Source organism: Ranitomeya imitator, chromosome 8, assembly GCF_032444005.1.
Source record: "Ranitomeya imitator isolate aRanImi1 chromosome 8, aRanImi1.pri, whole genome shotgun sequence".
NCBI lineage: Eukaryota > Metazoa > Chordata > Amphibia > Anura > Dendrobatidae > Ranitomeya > Ranitomeya imitator.
Genome location: NC_091289.1, coordinates 122117081 through 122140426, shown reverse-complemented (window position 1 = coordinate 122140426; position 23346 = coordinate 122117081). Strand labels below are relative to the sequence as shown.

The 23346-nt window shown below is 43.5% G+C and overlaps 1 protein-coding gene across 1 annotated transcript in view; it reads right to left on the bottom strand.

The window, feature by feature from the left end:
- The window catches only part of KIF14 (kinesin family member 14), a 111220-nt gene that overhangs the window by 75269 nt on the left and 12605 nt on the right, over nt 1-23346 (bottom strand). Inside the window, exons 6-8 of the mRNA XM_069737332.1 lie at nt 18930-18982; nt 13365-13395; nt 615-722 (exon numbers count right to left, since the gene is read on the bottom strand). Coding sequence (XP_069593433.1) covers nt 615-722; nt 13365-13395; nt 18930-18982 — 192 coding nt within the window. The remainder of the gene's footprint in view (nt 1-614; nt 723-13364; nt 13396-18929; nt 18983-23346) is intronic.

Genomic DNA, 23346 nt, shown 5'->3' with positions numbered 1-23346 from the left:
ACTGATGGATTCTCAGATAAGGGAACCTGTTGACAGGTTTTCCCACTACGGCCGCCATCTTTACCATCTCTTTTATAGTCTAGCAACCTGCATATAAGTCCCCAACCCCTTCTGCATAACCCCCTAAAATACCTTCTATAATCCCCCATATGACAGTCTGGTCCAATGGGAATCACTGATCTTGCTTGGCGCCTCCTCTCTCTCCGCAATGGTCATCCTCCTTCCCTGCTTCACGTGGATGACATGCCTACATCATCCACACAGCGCCCCAATCTCGCTCCTGCGCAGGCGTACTTCATTCTGCTCTGCTGATGGTGGAGCATAGTTCTGTACTGAGCATGCGCCAGCATTACTTCTGGGTCACCAGCGCTTTTGTCCTCTCCTGGCACATAAGCATGCTCTGCCATCAGATGGGTAGAATCTGGGGCCACTGTGTGGATGATGGAGGACGCGTCATTCATAAGAAGCAGGGGCTGGGAAAACTTGGCGGCTGCACCGGTGTTTAATGAGTGCTGTGTGCACACAGCCTTTTACAGCCTTTCTAACATGGATTTTCAAAGTAAATTAACAGTCTCATCAGGTGAAAAGGTGCTTGACAAGTTAGATGTCTTTACCTTGGTCTGGGTCATAATGAGAGTAAACACAGAGTGAGATCTGGAACTTTTATCATTCATCCCGGTTGCAGCAGTCGCCCTCTGCTTATTTCCCAGCTCCAGCCAACTCTGAAACATGGAGTCAAAAGTTAAAATGGTCAAAAATGGAATAGAAACGAAAATTAACTTCATGAACAAAATAGACAAGCAACAACAAAATAAAAAAGGTGTTTGGTGATCACAGATGTATATTAGGATGAAGTGATCCCAGAGGACAACTAAATTGTCTTCTGCACAAGGCAGGAAACAAAGTCTGGACATCGGCTGTGGGGGAAGAGAGCAGCAGATAGAGGTCGGCAATACTGCAGTCACCATGATGACTCATGTAAGTGACGGAAGAGGCATCACCATTCTAGATGTGAACAAATGGCCTAAAATAGGGGAGTCTAACGAAGAGAAGACAAATCGGGACATGATGTACTGTTAGGACAGAAGAAGAAAATGGTCCAGGTGGGCTGGACACTAGACTAGCATAATAAAGTGGACAATTGTGATGCCCCCTAAGAGAAAGGACCCTAGGAAGACACTATACAGAAAGCCATGGGCTTCTCTAATATGGGCGTGGTGTGCACCTCTGTACGGATTTGAAAAGCAGTTGTCAGGATGAAGTGAAGTCTGAAGAATCTCTACTGAGCAGAATATATTAGATTAAGGAGGCCAGATCACCATAGTAGAAAGAAAACATAGCAATGTCCTTCAAAAATATCCTTCAGAACATTTTCTTGAAAGGGAAGATATTCTCACAAAATCATTTTTGTTTAAATCATGTTTTTGTGCTACATTCATTAAAAAAACACAATATATACAGTGGGGCAAAAAAGTATTTAGTCAGTCAGCAATAGTGCAAGTTCCACCACTTAAAAAGATGAGAGGCGTCTGTAATTTACATCATAGGTAGACCTCAACTATGGGAGACAAACTGAGAAAAAAAAAAATCCAGAAAATCACAGTCTGTTTTTTTAACATTTTATTTGCATATTATGGTGGAAAATAAGTATTTGGTCAGAAACAAAATTTCATCTCAATACTTTGTAATATATCCTTTGTTGGCAATGACAGAGGTCAAACGTTTTCTGTAAGTCTTCACAAGGTTGCCACACACTGTTGTTGGTATGTTGGCCCATTCCTCCATGCAGATCTCCTCTAGAGCAGTGATGTTTTTGGCTTTTCGCTTGGCAACACGGACTTTCAACTCCCTCCAAAGGTTTTCTATAGGGTTGAAATCTGGAGACTGGCTAGGCCACTCCAGGACCTTGAAATGCTTCTTACGAAGCCACTCCTTCGTTGCCCTGGCGGTGTGCTTTGGATCATTGTCATGTTGAAAGACCCAGCCACGTTTCATCTTCATTGCCCTTGCTGATGGAAGGAGGTTTGCACTCAAAATCTCACGATACATGGCCCCATTCATTCTTTCATGTACCCGGATCAATCGTCCTGGCCCCTTTGCAGAGAAACAGCCCCAAAGCATGATGTTTCCACCACCATGCTTTACAGTAGGTATGGTGTTTGATGGATGCAACTCAGTATTCTTTTTCCTCCAAACACGACAAGTTGTGTTTCTACCAAACAGTTCCAGTTTGGTTTCATCAGACCATAGGACATTCTCCCAAAACTCCTCTGGATCATCCAAATGCTCTCTAGCAAACTTCAGACGGGCCCGGACATGTACTGGCTTAAGCAGTGGGACACGTCTGGCACTGCAGGATCTGAGTCCATGGTGGCGTAGTGTGTTACTTATGGTAGGCCTTGTTACATTGGTCCCAGCTCTCTGCAGTTCATTCAATAGGTCCCCCCGCGTGGTTCTGGGATTTTTGCTCACCGTTCTTGTGATCATTCTGACCCCACGGGGTGGGATTTTGCGTGGAGCCCCAGATCGAGGGAGATTATCAGTGGTCTTGTATGTCTTCCATTTTCTAATTATTGCTCCCACTGTTGATTTCTTCACTCCAAGCTGGTTGGCTATTGCAGATTCAGTCTTCCCAGCCTGGTGCAGGGCTACAATTTTGTTTCTGGTGTCCTTTGACAGCTCTTTGGTCTTCACCATAGTGGAGTTTGGAGTCAGACTGTTTGAGGGTGTGCACAGGTGTCTTTTTATACTGATAACAAGTTTAAACAGGTGCCATTACTACAGGTAATGAGTGGAGGAAAGAGGAGACTCTTAAAGAAGAAGTTACAGGTCTGTGAGAGCCAGAAATCTTGATTGTTTGTTTCTGACCAAATACTTATTTTCCACCATAATATGCAAATAAATTGTTAAAAAAACAGACAATGTGATTTTCTGGATTTTTTCTCAGTTTGTCTCCCATAGTTGAGGTCTACCTATGATGTAAATTACAGACGCCTCTCATCTTTTTAAGTGGTGGAACTTTCACTATTGCTGACTGACTAAATACTTTTTTGCCCCACTGTATATATAGTAAAAAATAGAAATCTTGCAATGTTCAATCTGGCCACTTGGAACTTTATTAGGCTAATTTACTAATGTTTCAGGAAATAACACGTGTACATAGCCACAATGGGCAGACTCAACCCTATCTTTTAGGGTAAGTTCACACAGGGCATTTTTGCTGCTTTTTTTTCTGCAGCAAAACCTGACCTTCTTAGCAGGACAGAAGCTGCGCCAAAAACGTAGTTTTAGGTGCGCTTTTTGTCGCGTTTTTTTTCATGCGTTTTTTCCCCTCTTTGTGCATGCCAATAAAGTTGAGTGCACACAGAAAAAAAAACTTCCTGTAGATAGATAGATTGAATAGATAGAATGAATAGATAGAATGAACACATATATTGATAGAATAGATACATTACCTGTGTTATCATCTTTCCTGGCATTTTCCCACGGTGCAGAGGTTACCTCAGGTCAGGCAGTGAGGGAGCGCAGGCTAGGTGACGTCACCGCTAGTTACTGAGCCTGCGCCTGCTCCGTCTCATTCATTCCCCAGTCACTTACAGGCGGGAGCGGTAACATTAGCAGTGCTCCTGGTTGTAAGCTTTATCTCCCCCAGATACTGCGTGGGACACTTGTTATATTGGACTGCATCGGACCAGGGAGTATTTGTGTTGGTTTATTATTTTTATTTCAGGATATCGATGGCTTCGTTTGGAATGGCAGACTAATAAAGATTGCAAAACTGTGTGGTGTTTTATTTCATTAAAAGACTTTTTTCTGCATGTGTGTGTGTTTATTTATCCCTTTAACTACTATAGGATTAGTAATGGATAGGTGTCTTATTGACACCTCCCCATTACTAAGCCGGCTTAATGTCAGCTTACAATAGGAAGGTGACATTAACCCCTCATTACCCCACTTGCCACCACTACAGGGCAAGTGGTAAGAGCTGGGCAAAGCACCAGAATTTGTGCATCTAATAGATGCGTCTTTTCTGGGCAGCTGCGTGCTGCTGTTTTTAGGCTGGGGGGGCCTATATCAATGGCCCCTTACCAGCCTGAGAATACCAGCCCCCAGCTGTGAGCTTTAGCAAGGCTGGTTGTCAAAAAATGGGGGGGACCCCATGCTGTTTTTTTAAATTAAAAAAGCGTGAGGACCCCTCTATTCTTGATAACTAGCCTTGCTGAAGCTGACAGCTGGGGGTTGCAGCCCCCAGCTGTGAAGTTTGTCTGGCTGGTTATCAAAGGGGGGGGACCCACGCCTTTTTTTTTTTTAAATTTAATTATAGCACAGGAGCGGCACATGAATACTCCCATCCGCCGCTCCTGCTCTCACTGGAATTAGCGGCTGTAGGTGTCAGATGATGGGATCAGTGGTCCCATCAGCTGACACCAGTGATCAGAGGGGAGTTTATACCTCCGATCACAGCTGAGCGCACCCACTGTCTTCTGACAGAGTGGGAACCGCGGCTCTCTGATAGGTGGGGATGATGCATATGATCGCGTGTCAAACACTGTAATGTCAGACTCCCCATTCAAGTGAATGGGGATCGGGTCCGCTCTGCTGGATGACAGGCTGTATGGACATATCATGCAGCCTGCCATCTAGATGTAGCAGAGCCGAGTATGAGGTCACATGCAGCGCCTCAGGATCCTGGTCGTTGCAGTGGTATTGCTTTCCTCTCGGGGAAAGTGATGCTACGTTTGGAGGCAAAGAAGGATAACTGCATCCAGGTATCACAAACATGCAACACATTTCACACTCCAGGCCACCAGAGGGAGCTTCTGCTCCTATTTATTAGGTCACTCCCCACATATATATAACTGGTAGTCTGTAGGGAAACTTAGTCAGTTCCAGATAGGAGTCAGTTCCTGACAGAGCTCCAGTCAGTAGTTCCAGACCGGAGTCGGAGGAGGACAGAAGGTTAACGGAGCTGTGCATGCCCTCAGCGATCCATCTCCCAGAAAGAGACATTGAAAGGCAGAACTATATTGCAGCAAGCGTGAAGGAAAGCAAAGCAAAGGAGAGGATACCACAAGGGGACCAGCCCCGCTCAAGCCGTCTCCTTTCTGAGGCGCAACATCCCGGTAGCCGGAACACCGAGGGAGTAAGGACCTCTAAGCCTTATTTCAGATACCGGCAGGACAGCTAATTGCAGGTTACCTGTCCGCATTTACACCCAGGAGGCACGGTGACACCTACAGAGCCAGGTTATCTAAGAGACCCTATAAACAGGCTCAAGTCACCAGTCATATGGGTTTTGTCCTATCCTATATGGGGGACAGAGAGCGCAAAACATCGCATCTGTGAGACCCTTATGTGAAGCCATAGGCAGTAAGGGACTACACCATTGCAGCGCAAAGGAAGGCTACTGATTTCCACCTGGATAAGGGGACTCTGGATTTGGCTCCAAACCGGCCGGACTCTGCCTGCCCTGTGGTCTGGTACCCTGGACTGTGGACACTGAAGCCTTCAGTAAAGGTAAAGAGACTGCAACCTTGTGTCCTCGTTCTTCTCTGCGCCTCTCACTATCCACCATCTAAACACCGGGAAGCCCTGGGGATATACTTCTCCTGTGGGAAGCTGTACCATCTAGCTGCCATAACATCACCCCAGCGGACCCCTTAAAGCAGTGTCGGTCACTCTGACCGAATACCAAAGGTGGCGTCACAAACATAAACTCTATCCCTTTAACCCCTTTACCCCCAAGGGTGGTTTGCACGTTAATGACCGGGCCAATTTTTACAATTCTGACCACTGTCCCTTTATGAGGTTATAACTCTGGAACGCTTCAATGGATCCTGGTGATTCTGACATTGTTTTCTCGTGACATATTGTACTTCATGACAACGGTAAAAATTCTTTGATAGTACCTGCGTTTATTTGTGAAAAAAACGGAAATTAGGCGAAAATTATGAAAATTTCGCAATTTTCCAACTTTGAATTTTTATGCAATTAAATCACAGAGATATGTCACACAAAATACTTAATAAGTAACATTTCCCACATGTCTACATTACATCAGCACAATTCTGGAACCAAAAATTTTTTTTGTTAGGGAGTTATAAGGGTTAAAAGTTGACCAGCAATTTCTCATTTCTACAACACCATTTTATTTTAGGGACCACATCTCATTTGAAGTCATTTTGAGGGGTCTATATGATAGAAAATACCCAAGTGTGACACCATTCTAAAAACTACACCCCTCAAGGTGCTCAAAACCACATTCAAGAAGTTTATTAACCCTTCTGGTGCTTCACAGGAATTTTTTGAATGTTTAAATAAAAATGAACATTTAACTTTTTTTCACAAAAAATTTAATTCAGCTCCAATTTGTTTTATTTTACCAAGGGTAACAGGAGAAAATGGACCCCAAACATTGTTGTACAATTTGTCCTGAGTATGCCAATACCCCACATGTGGGGGTAAACCACTGTTTGGGCGCATGGCAGAGCTCGGAAGCGAAGGAGTGCCATTTTACTTTTCAATGCAAAATTGACTGGAATTGAGATGGGACGCCATGTTTCGTTTGGAGAGCCCCTGATGTGGCTAAACATTGAAACCCCCCACAAGTGACACCATTTTGGAAAGTAGACCCCCTAAGGAACTTATCTAGAGGTGTGGTGAGCACTTTGACCCACCAAGTGCTTCACAGAAGTTTATAATGTAGAACCGTAAAAATAAAAAATCATATTTTTTCACAAAAATTATCTTTTCGCCCCCAATTTTTTATTTTCCCAAGGGTAAGAGAAGAAATTGGACCCCAAAAGTTGTTGTACAATTTGTCCTGAGTACGCTGATAGCCCATATGTGGAGGTAAACCACTGTTTGGGCGGATGGGAGAGCTCGGAAGGGAAGGAGCGCCGTTTGACTTTTCAATGCAAAATTGACAGGAATTGAGATGGGACGCCATGTTGCGTTTGAAGAGCCACTGATGTGCCTAAACAGTAGAAACCCCCCACAAGTGACACCATTTTGGAAAGTAGACCCCCTTAGGAACTTATCTAGATGTGTGCTGAGCGCTTTGACCCACCAAGGGCTTCACAGAAGTTTATAATGGAGAGCTGTAAAAATAAAACAAAAATTTTTCCCACAAAAATTATTTTTTAGCCCCCAGTTTTTTATTTTCCCGAGGGTAACAGGAGAAATTCGACCCCACAATTTGTTGTCCTATTTGTTCTGAGTACGCTGATACCCCATATGTTGGGGTAAACCCCTGTTTGGGCACATGGGAGAGCTCGGAAGGGAAGAAGCACTGTTTTACTTTTTCAACGCAGAATTGGCTGAAATTGAGATCGGACGCCATGTCGCATTTGGAGAGCCCCTGATGTGCCTAAACAGTGGAAACCCCCCAATTATAACTGAAACCCTAATCCAAACACACCCCTAACCCTAATCCCAACCCTATTCCCAACCGTAAATGTAATCTAAACCCTAACTGTAACTTTAGCCCCAACCCAAACTGTAGCCCTAACCCTAGCCCTAACCCTAATCCTAACCATAGCCCTAACCCTAGCCCTAACCATAGCCCTAGCCCTAACCCTACCCCTAACCCTAATGGGAAAATGGAAATAAATACATTTTTTTAATTTTTCCCTATCTAAAGGGGTGATGAAGGGGGGTTTGATTTACTTTTATAGCGGGTTTTTTAGCGGATTTTTATGATTGGCAGCCGTCACACACTGAAAGACGCTTTTTATTGCAAAAAATATTTTTTGCGTTACCACATTTTGAGAGCTATAATTTTTCTATATTTTGGTCCACAGAGTCATGTGAGGTCTTGTTTTTTGCGGGACGAGTTGACGTTTTTATTGGTAACATTTTCGGGCACGTGACATTTTTTGATCGCTTTTTATTCCGATTTTTGTGAGGCAGAATGACCAAAAACCAGCTATTCATGAATTTCTTTTGGGGGAGGCGTTTATACCGTTCCGCGTGTGGTAAAATTGATAAAGCAGTTTTATTCTTCGGGTCAGTACGATTACAGCGACACCTCATTTATATCATTTTTTTATGTTTTGGCGCTTTTATACGATAAAAACTATTTTATAGAAAAAATAATTATTTTGGCATCGCTTTATTCTCAGGACTATAACTTTATTTTTTTGCTGATGATGCTGTATGGCGGCTCGTTTTTTGCGGGACAAGATGACGTTTTCAGCGGTACCATGGTTATTTATATCTGTCTTTTTGATCGCGTGTTATTCCACTTTTTGTTCGGCGGTATGATAATAAAGCGTTGTTTTTTGCCTCGTTTTTTTTCTTACGGTGTTTACTGAAGGGGTTAACTAGTGGGCCAGTTTTATAGGTCAGGCCGTTACGGACGCGGCGATACTAAATATGTGTACTTTTATTGTTTTGTTTTTTTTTATTTAGATAAAGAAATGTATTTATGGGAATAATATTTTTTTTTTTTTTCATTATTTTGGAATATTTTTTTTTTACACATTTGAAATTTTTTTTTTTTAACTTTTTTACTTTGTCCCAGGGGGGGACATCACAGATCAGTGATATGACAGTTTGCACAGCTCTCTGTCAGATCACCGATCTGAGAGCAGTGCAGGCTGCTTCACAGTGCCTGCTCTGAGCAGGCTCTGTGAAGCCACCTCCCTCCCTGCAGGACCCGGATCCGCGGCCATCTTGGATCCGGGGCTCGAGCAGGCAGGGAGGGAGGTAAGACCCTCGCAGCAACGCGATCACATCGCGTTGCTGCGGGGGGCTCAGGGAAGCCCGCAGGGAGCCCCCTCCCTGCGCGGTGCTTCCCTGCACCGCCGGCACATCGCGATCATCTTTGATCGCGGTGTGCCAGGGGTTAATGTGCCGGGGGCGGTCCGTGACCGCTCCTGGCACATAGTGCCGGATGTCAGCTGCGATAGGCAGCTGACACCCGGCCGCGATCGGCGGCGCTCCCCCAGTGAGCGCCGCCGATCGCGCTGGACGTACTATCCCGTCCATGGTCATAGGGGCCCACCCCACATGGATGGGATAGTACGTCCGATGTCAGAAAGGGGTTAAAGACCTTTCCCTTTTACACGGACCTCCCAGGGCCACAGGCCGGGTCAGCCACCGTGACATCCCCCTGCGAACCAAAGGACCCGGTACCGAGTACCCCACGGCCCCATGGGGGCGCTCCACACATCTAGCTAGCCTTGACTTTTCTGCAGAAAATACACTGCAAGAAAAGTCAACCTGCGTATTTGCAGCGTTTTTTCACCATTCATTCAAGTCAATGGGTGAAAAACGCAGCAAAAAAGCTGAAAGAAGTGACATGCTCTATGTCCAAAAAACGCAGCAAAGCACAGAATACTGATCACACAAAAACCCAATGTGTGTGCATGAGATTTCTGAAGTCTCATAGGCTTTGCTGTAACTGTAAAAAGCAGCTGAAAATTAGCATAAAAAAGCAGCAAAAACGTCCTGTGTGAACTTACTCTTATAGTGTGTAATGAGCCTGAGCAAAGTTCAGTGTGAAGGGAGGAGGAGCAGGGTCAGCTGTGACATCTCCTATTGTGTTATCAGCTGTGTACACAGGTGTTACCTGTCAGTGCAATCCTGCCTCTGATGATAACGAGCTTGCTGAAAACGCTTCCTGAAAAGTCTCAGAGTAATGTCTAAAATAGCCACAATGACCAGAGTGAAAATTGCAAGATTACTAATCTAGTATTATAAAGACTGATATCTAAAAAGTATAAAAAAAATACATTTAAATCCAAAAACCCGATTAAAACAATCTGTCAAAACTTTACTTTCACAAACGCATTATCTGTTGTAAAATGAGGAGAAAGCAGCTCTATCAATTCTTCACACAAAAAGGGCTGAGGCGAACGGTGCAGAGCTTCTCTACTGCAAAACACAGATAATTACACCCTGGGGCAGAAGGTAGTCCACAGTGCAAAGAGGGGCTGACTGAAGGAAGCCGACCTGGGGCTCAGATCATTTCTATTTTGTAGACTCAAGGTCCTACAATGATGGGTCACAAGTCTCATAAAAGACTCTATACAAAAGAAGGAGCCAACTTACAACCCAAGTGACAGCTTGATGGAGTGCTGGATCCTATAACACCTTTGACGAAGGATGAAGATGTGGTGCCAGTAAGTTGATGGCTAGAAGGCTAAAATGAGGGTGGGGGCAACAAAGTGCCCAAAAAGACTGGAACCAAAATTCTAATTTTTTTTTTTTTGGAGGAACAGAGTTTCCCTAGCTTATTCTAAGGCGAATGGGAGCTTGTGCAACCTGTTTACTCAAATATAACTTCATTAGGGTTTGGGACAAATAGCCAAAAAACAGCAAAAAGGAGACTATGACCTCATTCACACGTCCATTTTTGTTGGGTACACCGACAGCTTAGATCCTATGGAGCTAGTCATGATATCCTACTTTCGTTTGATTTGCAAATCAAACTCGCCTATTCAATTAAATAGGTGCACAAAACAGACACAACAGGTACCTGCCCCGTAAAAAAGCTTTGCCGAGCTGAGAAAACCAATACTCAAGCGACAGTAGTCCAACCTGGCCCTTTTACATTAAAGGGAATCTGTCACTGGGTTTTTGCCATGTAATCTGAAAGCAACATAATGTAGGGACAGACACCCTGATTCCAGTGATGTATCACTTACTGGGCTGCTTGCTGTCATTTTGATACAATCACTGTTTTATCTGCTGCGGATCTAGCAGTGCTCTGAAAGCGGAGCTCTGTATAACCCTGGCCCCATCACTATTTTTTTTTCTTTATAGTCCTACCTATATGTGTGCTAACTAGAGATGAGTGAATCGATATGATGCAAATCAAATTTGTTTCGAATTTTTGGAAATTAACTAACTTCACTCAAACAACCTAAAATGACTACTGATACTTTGCAGAAGATTACATCCCAAAGAGAAAAATCACATGATCGCAGGTGCAAGGAAGCGGGCATCACATGGTATAGAACAGCCAATCAAGGAGGGACTATCAGTCTGTATAAAAGCCAAATCAGGGAATGCAGCAGCCATTTTAGGGTACATCTGGATACTGAGAGTATATTTGTACCCAGAGTTCACCATATAGCAATAGCTAGAAAGTCCTAAAATATTGGACAAGTACAACAGATGATGTGTGACAGCAGAGCAGTGAAAAATAGTTACCCATGCATTTAACCATAGTCATAAATGTTGAGGTCATTGTGACAGTACTAAGGCTACGATTATGTTAAAGAGCTTTGAAGGGGTTGTATACAGTCCCAGGAGACCTCAGAGTGTTATACGTGTCATGACAACTGAAGTACTTGCAATTCACATTGGACAGATTATGGAAAAACTCAGCAAAATTTGAATTAGTGAAATCTCATTTCAAAATATTTGCTTATCACTAGTGATAACTTATTTCTTAAAGGGAGCCTCGGAACTCCCGATCATGCGCAGTGTGCGCCTCTCTGAAGCCGGCAGGCGTACATCTGGCTTCAGAGGATCAATGGTGAGAGAGGAAGTAGCCACGCGCATGCGCGAGGTAATTATAACACTACCGATGACACCGGCTCTTGTAAGTTATGTTCCAGAAGGGTGTGATAACATGCTAAGTGGGCCAACTAGTCTAGGGACACATACGCCCCCTTGTCTAGTCAAAGCCCTCATTTACATATCATAAACGGACTTTAGAAATACTTTTTCTATAGGACGCTTCCGTCATCTGCAGAAAACATCACAGGCCATGGGGCATTATCAATGCAATGCAAAAAATATACTATGAGCAGTATAGGAGACCCAAGACAAAAACAAAATAAGCAAACACCCTTCAGTAAATAAACCGCAATAGTGCATGAAAATAATATAGGGTGTTTAGTTAACATAATTTTAACCTAAAACATAAAAGCCATCCCACCACATAACGGTGACCCTATTTGAGACAGTCCTAACCACTAGTATTAAAACCTTAAGGTATCGTTACACTAAACGACTTACCAACGATCACGACCAGTGATACGACCTGGCCGTGATCGTTGGTAAGTTGTTGTGTGGTCGCTGGGGAGCTGTCACACAGACTGCTCTCTCCAGCGACCAACGATCAGGGGAAAGACTTCGGCATCGTTGAAACTGTCTTCAACGATGCCGAAGTCCCCGGGTAACCAGGGTAAATATCGGGTTACTAAGCACAGGGCCGCGCTTAGTAACCCGATATTTACCCTGGTTACCATTGTAAAAGTAAAAAAAAAAAAAAAACAGTACATACTCACATTCCGGTGTCTGTCACGTCCCCCCCCCCCCGTCAGCTTCCCGCACTGACTGTCAGCGCCGGCCGTAAAGCAGAGCACAGCGGTGACGTCACTGCTGTGCTCTGCTTTACGGCCGGCGCTGACAGTCAGTGCAGGGAAGCTGACGGCGGCGGACGTGACAGACATCGGAATGTGAGTATGTACTGTTTTTTTTTTTTTTTACTTTTACAATGGTAACCAGGGTAAATATCGGGTTATTAAGCGCGGCCATGCGCTTAGTAACCCGATATTTACCCTGGTTACAGGTGAACACATCGCTGGATCGGCGTAACACACGGTGATCCAGCGATGACAGCGGGTGATCAGCGACCAAAAAAAGGTCCTGATCATTCCCCAGCGACCAACGATCTCCCAGCAGGGGCCTGATCGTTGGTCGCTGTCACACATAACGAGATCGTTAGCGGGATCGTTGCTACGTCACAAAAAGCGTGACGTTGCAGCGATATCGTTAACAAAATCGTTATGTGTGAAGGTACCTTTATTATTTATCAAGTGATGTAATGTGAATAAGGGCTGAGAAGGACTGCGACCCGGCTAATGGACACCCGGACATGGAGAATAAATGTCCAGCTCAATAAAAGAGAGGCTACACCTTTATTTGCACAGAGGGCAAAAAAAACTGAAACAAAAACCCTAACGAGATTAACTGGAATATAAACTGTTGTGCATGCAGCGTGTAGGCGCCTGTTCATACTGGCCACTGAACAGACAAAACCCAAGACAGGAAGAAAAAAAAAGGTATTAATACTAGAGGTTAGGACCGTCTCAAATAGGGTCACCGTGACGTGGTGGATGGCTTTTACGTTTTTTGATCAAAATTATGTTAACTAAACACCCTATATCATTTTCATGCACTATTGCTATTTATTTACTGCAGGGTATTCGCTTATTTTGTTTTAATCTTGGGTTTTGTCTGTTTAGTGGCCAGTGTGAACATGCACATCAACTTATATTCCAGATCATCTCTTTAGGTTTTTGTTTATGTTCAATATATGGTAACTATGGGGTTAAACTAGCACAATTCCTACAATTCCTATAGGAGGTTCAGATGTAGAATACTGGGAAGGTGGCATGTCTCACCTGAATGTCCTGAAAAGAAGATACAACGTTTCTGAAAAAAAGATAAAGCTAAAGTCAGTATCTAAGGTGAATAAAATAATGGCTACTGCACCCAAGACATCACAACTGCTCCTTCGCCATTAAATGTTAACCCTTTCAAGACACATGACAAACATTGTTGATTCATTGATTCTGCCCCAATACCCTGCACAATCCATGGCCAAGGGTGGAACACTTCCTGCAAGAAGGGTAAACATGTTTTTCTTATTCTAGACAACCCTTTAGGGGTGTTGTCCGGTCATATTATATTGGTGACCGGATATCCATGGGATTGGTCAGCTACATGACATCAGTGAGGGTCTGACACCCGGCACCCCTCGATCAGCTGTTATAAGCTCCGGCAGCATGAAGTGCAGCTCCATCCACTGTGTAGCGGCAGCTGCAGAGTGCTGCAGAACAGTGCCTAGTCAGTATCCACAATGAATGGAGCTGTGCGCAGCACATCCATACACAGTGCCGACCGCCAACAACCGCCGGTGTTAGGAACTGATGATGGATGGGGGTGGGGGGGCAGACAACCTCTTTAACCCCTTTACCCCCAAGGGTGGTTTGCACGTTATGGACCGGGTCAATTTTTACAATTCTGACCACTGTCCCTTTATGAGGTTATAACTCTGGAACGCTTCAACGGATCCCGGTGATTCTGACATTGTTTTCTCGTGACATATTGTACTTCATGATAGTGGTAAAATTTCTTTGATATTACCTGCGTTTATTTGTGAAAAAAACGGAAATTTGGCGAAAATTTTGAAAATTTCGCAATTTTCCAACTTTGAATTTTTATGCAATTAAATCACAGAGATATGTCACACAAAATACTTAATAAGTAACATTTCCCACATGTCTACTTTACATCAGCACAATTTTGGAACCAAAAATTTTTTTTTGTTAGGGAGTTATAAGGGTTAAAAGTTGACCAGCAATTTCTCATTTTTACAACACCATTTTATTTTAGGGATCACATCTCATTTGAAGTCATTTTGAGGGGTCTATATGATAGAAAATACCCAAGTGTGACACCATTCTAAAAACTGCACCCCTCAAGGTTCTCAAAACCACATTCAAGAAGTTTATTAACCCTTCAGGTGCTTCACAGGAATTTTTGGAATGTTTAAATAAAAATTAACATTTAACTTTTTTTCACAAAAAATTTACTTCAGCTCCAATTTGTTTTATTTTGCCAAGGGTAACAGGAGAAAATGGACCCCAAAAGTTGTTGTACAATTTGTCCTGAGTACGCTGATACCCCATATGTGGGGGTTAACCACAGTTTGTGCGCATGGCAGAGCTCGGAAGGGAAGGAGCGCCATTTGACTTTTCAAAGCAAAGTTGACTGGAATTGAGATGGGACGCCATGTTGCGTTTGGAGAGCCACTGATGTGCCTAAACATTGAAACCCCCCACAAGTGACACCATTTTGGAAAGTAGACCCCCTAAGGAACTTATCTAGAGGTGTGGTGAGCACTTTGACCCACCAAGTGCTTCACAGAAGTTAATAATGCAGAACCGTAAAAATAAAAAATCATTTTTTTTCACAAACATTATCTTTTCGCCCCAAATTTTTTATTTTCCCAATGGTAAGAGAAGAAATTGGACCACAAAAGTTGTGGCACAATTTGTCCTGAGTACGCTGATACCCCATATGTGGGGGTAAACCATTGTTTGGGCGCATGGGAGAGATCGGAAGGGAAGGAGCGCCGTTTGACCTTTCAATGCAAAATTGACAGGAATTGAGATGAGACGCCATGTTGCGTTTGGAGAGCCACTGATGTGCCTAAACATTGAAACCCCCCACAAGTGACACCATTTTGGAAAGTAGACCCCCTAAGGAACTTATCTAGAGGTGTGGTGAGCACTTTGACCCACCAAGTGCTTCACAGAAGTTTATAATGCAGAACCGTAAAAATAAAAAATCATTTTTTTTTCACAAAAATTATCTTTTCGCCCCCAATTTTTTATTTTCCCAATGGTAAGAGAAGAAATTGGACCACAAAAGTTGTGGCACAATTTGTCCTGAGTACTCTGATACCCCATATGTGGGGGTAAACCATTGTTTGGGCGCATGGGAGAGCTCGGAAGGGAAGGAGCGCCGTTTGACCTTTCAATGCAAAATTGACAGGAATTGAGATTGGACGCCATGTTGCGTTTGGAGAGCCACTGATGTACCTAAACATTGAAACCCCCCACAAGTGACACCATTTTGAAAAGTAGACCCCCTAAGGAACTTATCTAGATGTGTGGTGAGCACTTTGACCCAATAAGAGCTTCACAGAAGTTTATAATGCAGAGCCGTAAAAATAAAACAAAATTTTTTTCCCACAAAAATAATTTTTTAGCCCCCAGTTTTGTATTTTCCTGAGGGTAACAGGAGAAATTGGACCCCAAAAGTTGTTGTGCAATTTGTCCTGAGTGCGCTGATACCCTATATGTGGGGGAGAACCAGCGTTTGGGCGCATGGGAGGGCTCGGAAGGGAAGGAGAGCCATTTGGAATACAGACTTAGATGGAATGGTCTGCAGGCGTCACATTGTGTTTGCGGAGCCCCTAATGTACCTAAACAGTAGAAACCCCCCACAAGTGACCCCATATTGGAAACTAGACCCCCCAAGGAACTTATTTAGATGTGTTGTGAGAACTTTGAGCCCCCAAGTATTTCACTACAGTTTATAACGCAGAGCCGTGAAAATAAAATAAAAAATTTCCCCTCAAAATTATTTTTTAGCCCCCAGTTTTGTATTTTCTCGAGGGTAAAAGGAGAAATTGGACCCCAAAAGTTGTTGTCCAATTTGTCCTGAGTGCGTTGATACCCCATATGTGGGGTGAACCAGCGTTTGGGCGCATGGGAGGGCTCGGAAGGGAAGGAGCGCCATTTGGAATGCAGACTTAAATGGAATGGTCTGCAGGCGTCACATTGCGTTTGCAGAGCCCCTAATATACCTAAACAGTAGAAACCCCCACAAGTGACCCCATGTTGGAAACTAGACCCCCCCACGAACTTATCTAGATGTGTTGTGAGAACTTTGAGCCCCCAAGTGTTTCACTACAGTTTATAACGCAGAGCCGTGAAAATAAAAAATCTCTTTTTTTCCCACAAAAATTATTTTTTAGCCCCCAGTTTTGTATTTTCCCAAGGGTAACAGGAGAAATTGGACCCCAAAAGTTGTTGTCCAATTTGTCCTGAGTACGCTGATACCCCATATGTTGGGGTAAACTCCTGTTTGGGCACACGGGAGAGCTCGGAAGGGAAGGAGCACTGTTTTACTTTTTCAATGCAGAATTGGATGGAATTGAGATCGGTCGCCATGTCGCGTTTGGAGATCCCCCTGATGTGCCTAAATAGTGGAAACCCCCCAATTATAACTGAAACCCTAATCCAAACACACCCCTAACCCTAATCCCAACGGTAACCCTAACCACACCTCTAACCCAGACACACCCCTAATCCTAATCCCAATCGCAAATGTAATCCAAACCCTAACCCTAACTTTAGCCCCAACCCTAACTGTAGCCTTAACCCTAACCCTAGCCCTTACCCTAGCCCCAACCCTAACCCTAACCCTAGTCCCAACCCTAACCCTAGCCCTAACCCTAGCCCTAACCCTAGCCCTAACCCTAGCCCTAGCCCTAACCCTAGCCCTAACCCTAGCCCTAACCCTAGCCCTAATCCTAGCCCTAACCCTAGCCCTAGCCCTAACCCTAGCCCTAACCCTAGCCCTAGCCCTAGCCCTAACCCTAGCCCTAACCCTAGCCCTAACCCTAGCCCTAGCCCTAACCCTAACCCTAACCCTAGCCCTAGCCCTAACCCTAACCCTAGCCCTAACCCTAATGGGAAAATGGAAATAAATACATTTTTTTCATTTACTTTTATAGCGGGTTTTTTAGCGGATTTTTATGATTGGCAGCCGTCACACACTGAAAGACGCTTTTTATTGCAAAAAATATTTTTTGCGTTACCACATTTTGAGAGCTATAATTTTTCCATATTTGAGTCCACAGAGTCATGTGAGGTCTTGTTTTTTGCGGGACGAGTTGACGTTTTTATTGGTAACATTTTCGGGCACGTGACATTTTTTGATCGCTTTTTATTCCGATTTTTGTGAGGCAGAATGACCAAAAACCAGCTATTCATGAATTTCTTTTGGGGGAGGCGTTTATACCGTTCCGCGTTTGGTAAAATTGATAAAGCAGTTTTAATCTTCGGTTCAGTACGATTACAGCGACACCTCATTTGTATCATTTTTTTATGTTTTGGCGCTTTTATACGATAAAAACTATTTTATAGAAAAAAATAATTATTTTTGCATCGCTTTATTCTGAGGACTATAACTTTTTTATTTTTTTGCTGTTGTCGCTGTATGGTGGCTCGTTTTTTGCGGGACAAGATGACGCTTTCAGCGGTACCATGGTTATTTATATCCGTCTTTTTGATCGCGTGTTATTCCACTTTATGTTTGGCGGTATGATAATAAAGCGTTGTTTTTTGCCTCGTTTTTTTTTTTTTTTTCTTACGGTGTTTACTGAAGGGGTTAACTAGTGGGCCAGTTTTATAGGTCGGGTCGTTACGGACGCGGAGATACTAAATATGTGTACTTTTATTGTTTTGTTTTTTTTATTTAGATAAAGAAATGTATTTATGGGAATAATATTTTTTTTTTTTTTTCATTATTTAGGATTTTTTTTTTTTTTTTTTTTTTTTTTTTTACACACTTGGAAATTTTTTTTTTTACTTTTTTACTTTGCCCCAGGGGGGGACAATACAGATCGGTGATCTGCCAGTTTGCACAGCACTCTGACAGATCACCGATCTGTCTGAGAGCAGTGCAGCGTTACCAAGTGCCTGCTCTGAGCAGGCACTTGGTAAGCCACCTCCCTCCCTGCAGGACCCGGATCCGCGGCCATTTTGGATCCGGGACTTACTGCAGGGAGGGAGGTAGGAGACCCCCGGAGCAACGCGATCACATCGCGTTGCTGCGGGGGTCTCAGGGAAGCCCGCAGGGAGCCCCCTCTCTGCGCGATGCTTCCCTGCACCGCCGGCACATCGCGATCATCTTTGATCGCGGTGTGCCGGGGGTTAATGTGCCGGGGGCGGTCCGTGACCGCTCCTGGCACATAGTGCCGGATGTCAGCTGCGATAAGCAGCTGACACCCGGCCGCGATCGGCGGCGCTCCCCCCGTGAGCGCGGCCGATCGCGCTGGACGTAATATTCCGTCCTTGGGAATTAAGGCCCACCCCACATGGACGGAATATTACGTCCAATGGCAGAAAGGGGTTAAAGAGAATTCACAAAACATTTATATACACTATTTGGTGGTCACAATTGGAAAACAAAAAAATAATAGTATAACTTATTATAAATTGGAGCAGATCTTGTATGCAGAAATGCATTTTTTGTCAAAATAAATTCTTATAAAATAAAACCACAAAAGGTATATGTACTAAATATATAAATATGTCACCTTATTAAATGTAAGTCATGCCACAAACAGAGCAAGGGGTTAATAAGCAGACCTAAGTGCTACTACTTACGTGGACAGGTCCTCCACGTAGGGACCCAGCAGGGGGTGTTCTCTGACTCGGAGCTGTGAATTGAAGACATTGGTTAAAGTAAAATGTTATTATTTTGGGAATCTCACACAGTGACATGATCATGTCTATATGTGACGTTCACTTACTGAGATACTTTTCCTAAATACATTTTAACCCCTTCATGACCTTACGATTTTCAGGTTTTGTGCTTACTACTTTTTATTTTTCCGTCAATACGGCAGTATGAGGGCTTGTTTTTTATGGGACGCATTGTACAACCCCTGGCAAAAATTATTTAATCGCCGGCCTTGAAGGATGTTCATTCAGTTGTTAAATTTTGTAGAAAAAAAAAAAGCAGATCACAGACATGGAACAAAACTAAAGTCATTTCAAATGGCAACTTTCTGGCTTTAAGAAACACTAAAAGAAATCAAGAACAAAAAATGTGGTAGTTAGTAATGGTTACTTTTTGTAACCAAGAATAGGGAAAAAATTATGGAATTGGATCGCCCCCCAGTAGGGCAGTGGGGTACTTGGATTCGGGCCCTTCTGTTCTCAGTGGGGATGTCACGGTGGCTGACCCGGTCCGTGGCCCTAGAGGACGTCCGTTAATAAATGGGGGAAAGGTCTTTAAAGGGATAGTGTTCGTGACGCCACCTGTGGTATTCGGTCAAGGTGACCGACGCTGCCTAGGGGTCCGCTAGGGTGATGTTATGGCAGCAAGATGGTATACCTTCCCACAGGTGAAGTGTGTCCCCAGGGCTTCCCAGAGTGTGGATGGAGAATGGTGGATGTTGTAAGGCGCAGTGAATAACGAGAACACAAGGATGCAGTTTCTTTACCTTTACTAAAGGCTTCAGCGTCCAGTCCAGAGCACAGATCACAGGGCAGGCAGAGTCCGGCCGGTCTGAAGGCAAATCCAGAGTCCCCTTATCCAGGTGGAAATCAGTAGCCTTCCTCTAGCGCCTGAGTGTTGTAGTACCTCCCTGCTGAGCTTCTCGGTGAGGTCCTCACAACTGATGCTGATGTTCTCGATGTTATGTCTCTTTCTCTCTCTCTGTCCCCCAGATGGTATGGATAGGACAATCCCGTATGACTGATGGCCTGAGGCTTTTTACAGGGACCCTAGAGACGCCCCAGCCCCCACAAGTTGCCACCGTGCCTCCTGGGTGTAAGGTCGGGCAGCTAACGTGGGATTAACTGTCCTTCCAGTCTCTGAAGTAAAGCATAGAGTTCCTTACTCCCTCGGTGTTCTGGCTACTGGCTTCTGCGCCTCAGAGGGAGGCAGCCTTTTACAGGGCAGAACTCCCTCTGGATTCCTCTCCTTGTGCTGTGACTTCGTTTCTCACTCTCAGCAACGCAATTCTCTTCGTATCCTTTCTTAGGATGCTGCCGCACGTCGGGGCAGGCGCAGCTCCGTAACCCTCTATCTAGGCCTCTGATAGGATCCCACCCCTGTCAGGGACCACTCTGTCTGCAGCTGTTTGATGTTCCTCCTTTCCCCTGTCTGCCTGACAGGTGCTGCCTGGGTGAAGCCCAGTCAGATTTTGACTCAGTCAATGCCCAGTCAGCTTCTGCCTAACTTCCTATCCAGACCACCAGTTTTACCTAATTGTGAGGAGTGCCCTAATAGATAGGAGCATAGCTCCCCCTGGTGGACTGGAGTGTGAAGTTTGTTGTGTGGTTTGTGATACCTGGTAAAGTGATCTCCATTATTGCCATCAGACGTAACATTACTCCTCCTGGTGAAAAAGAATGACATTACTGCAACGACCAGGACCCTGGGGCGCTGCAGAATCACTCAATTCTGAGGAAAAAATTATGGAATCACCCTGTAAATTTTCATTCCCAAAACTAACACCTGCATCAAATTAGATCTGCTCGTTAGTCTGCATCTAAAAAGGAGTGATCACACCTTGGAGAGCTGTTACACCAAGTGGACTGACATGAATCATGGCTCCAACATGAGAGATGTCAATTGAAACAAAGGAGAGAATTATCAAACTCTTAAAAGAGGGTAAATCATCACGCAATGTTGCAAAAGATGTTGATTGTTCACAGTGAGCTGTGTCTAAAATCTGGACCAAATACAAACAACATGGGAAGGTTGTTAAAGGCAAACATACTGGTAGACCAAGGAAGACATCAAAGCGTCAAGACCGGAAACTTAAAGCAATATGTCTCCAAAACAGGAAATGCACAACAAAACAAATGAGGAACGAATGGATGGAAACTGGAGATGATGAAATCATTTTTCAAGATGATAATGCATCCAGCCATAGAGCAAAAACTGTGAAAACATTCCTTGAAAAAGACCCATAAGGTCAATGTCATGGCCTGCAAATAGTCCAGTTCTCAATCCAATTGAAAATCTCTGGTGGAAGTTGAAGAAAATGGTCCATGACAAAGCTCCAACCTGCAAAGCTGATCTGGCAACAGCAATCAGAGAAAGTTGGAGCCAGATTGATGAAGAGTGCGGTTTGACCCTCATTAAGTCCATGCCTCAGAGACTGCAAGCTGTTATAAAATCCAGAGGTGGTGCAACAAAATACTAGTGATGTTTTGGAGTGTTTTTTGTTTGTTTGTTTTTCATGACTCCATAATTTTTTCCTCAGAATTGAGTGATTCCATATTTTTTTCCCTATGCTTGGTTAAAAAAATTAACCATTACTGACTACCACATTTTTTGTTCTTGATTTCTTTTAGTGTTTCTTAAAGTCAGAAAGTTGCCATTTGAAATGACTTTAGTTTTGTGCCATGTCTGTGATCTGTTTTTTTTCTACAAAATTAAAACAACTGAATGAACATCCTTCAAGGCCGGTGATTCCATAATTTTTGCCAGGGGTTGTACTTTTGAATGACACCATGGATTTTACAGTATACTGCATTGGGAAATGGGGAAAAAAATTCAAGTGCAGTGAAATTGCAAAGAAAAAAAAATGCATTCCACAATTGTTTTTTGTTTGTTTTTTTTAATTTACCATGTTCACTGTATGATAAAACCAACCTGCTAATATGATTCTCCTGGTCCGTACAAGTACGCAGATACCAAACACGTGTAGTTTTTTGTTGTTGTTTTTTTTGTTTAAATGGTGAAAAAAAAATCCCATATTTATAAGAAAACAATATTTTAGCTCATGTTGCTATTTTTCCAAGACCCGCAGCATTTTCATTTTTTGGGATCTGGGGCTGGGTGACGGATTATTTTTTGCGCCCTGAGCTGACGGATTTATTGATACCATTTTGGGGTAGATAGTTATGTTTTGTTTGCCTCTTATTGTGTAATTCTGGAGTTTTGATTTTTTTTCATGCTATGCCATTTACAGATCGGATTAATTTATTTTATATTTTGATGGATTTTTACATCTCTGAAAGCAACTATACAAATTTTTTTTTGCTTATTGTTTTATTTTTAATGGGGCAAAAATGGGGTGATTCGAACTGTTTTTTTTTAATTATTTTATTCATATTTTAAAAACTTTTCTTTTTTTTTTTTACTGTGTTCAATAGTCCTTTCAGGAGACAAGAAGCGATGATCGTCCGAACTCCAACTACTATGTATAGCAAAAATGATGATCTATGAACGCCGGCATTTACCGGAGTTTCACAATGACATGCACGGGGGGGTCTTTTGCAGATCCCCAGCTGTCAGGACATGCCATTGGCGCCCTTGATCACATGACAGGGGTGCCGATGGGTAGGGTTGTGACGCACCTCCATCCAATGTGTGTTAAATGCCACTGTCAATGATTGGCAGTGGGATTTATCTGGTTAACAGCTGCGGGCAGAACACTGATCCATCCGCGGCTATTAAATCCATCCGCGATTAAATCAGCCATCAAATGCAGGGAAATATGTGGGCACAAGATCAGAGCCAGCATCAAAGGCAGGGACACGACCATTAGGCATTAGGTTGTGAAGAAGTCGCAGAACAAATATAAGCAAACTTCCCAAATTCCAACAACATATAATACATGTTAATATAAATGTGTCTGTCCCCTTGCTTCTGTAGAACATATCAAATCTCACATTCTAATGTCAGAATGAAGCAGAAATCCCAGGCTTAAGCCCCCCCATACACATTATACAAATGTTAGCCAAACCCACTGATATCAAGGGGTCCGACTGTCTAATGTGTATAGGAGCCCTGTGATGTTTGGGGAAGGATTTGACAGGTCCGATTTTGTACTGTCGATTGTTTTGTTCTTCCAGATCCACTACTAGGTAGGAGCTCTGAGCAAAATGAGTGCTCCTGTGTATAGAGGAGACCACCAAGATGGCTGCTGCAGGAACCATCCTTCAGCTAACATGCATGGGGTGGGCTTTACACTCTATGAGGGTCTGCAGCAGTATAAGGATTGGCTCCATTGCTATTCATTAGGTCTACTCTGATTTTCAGTGTGAAATTGGATTGGCA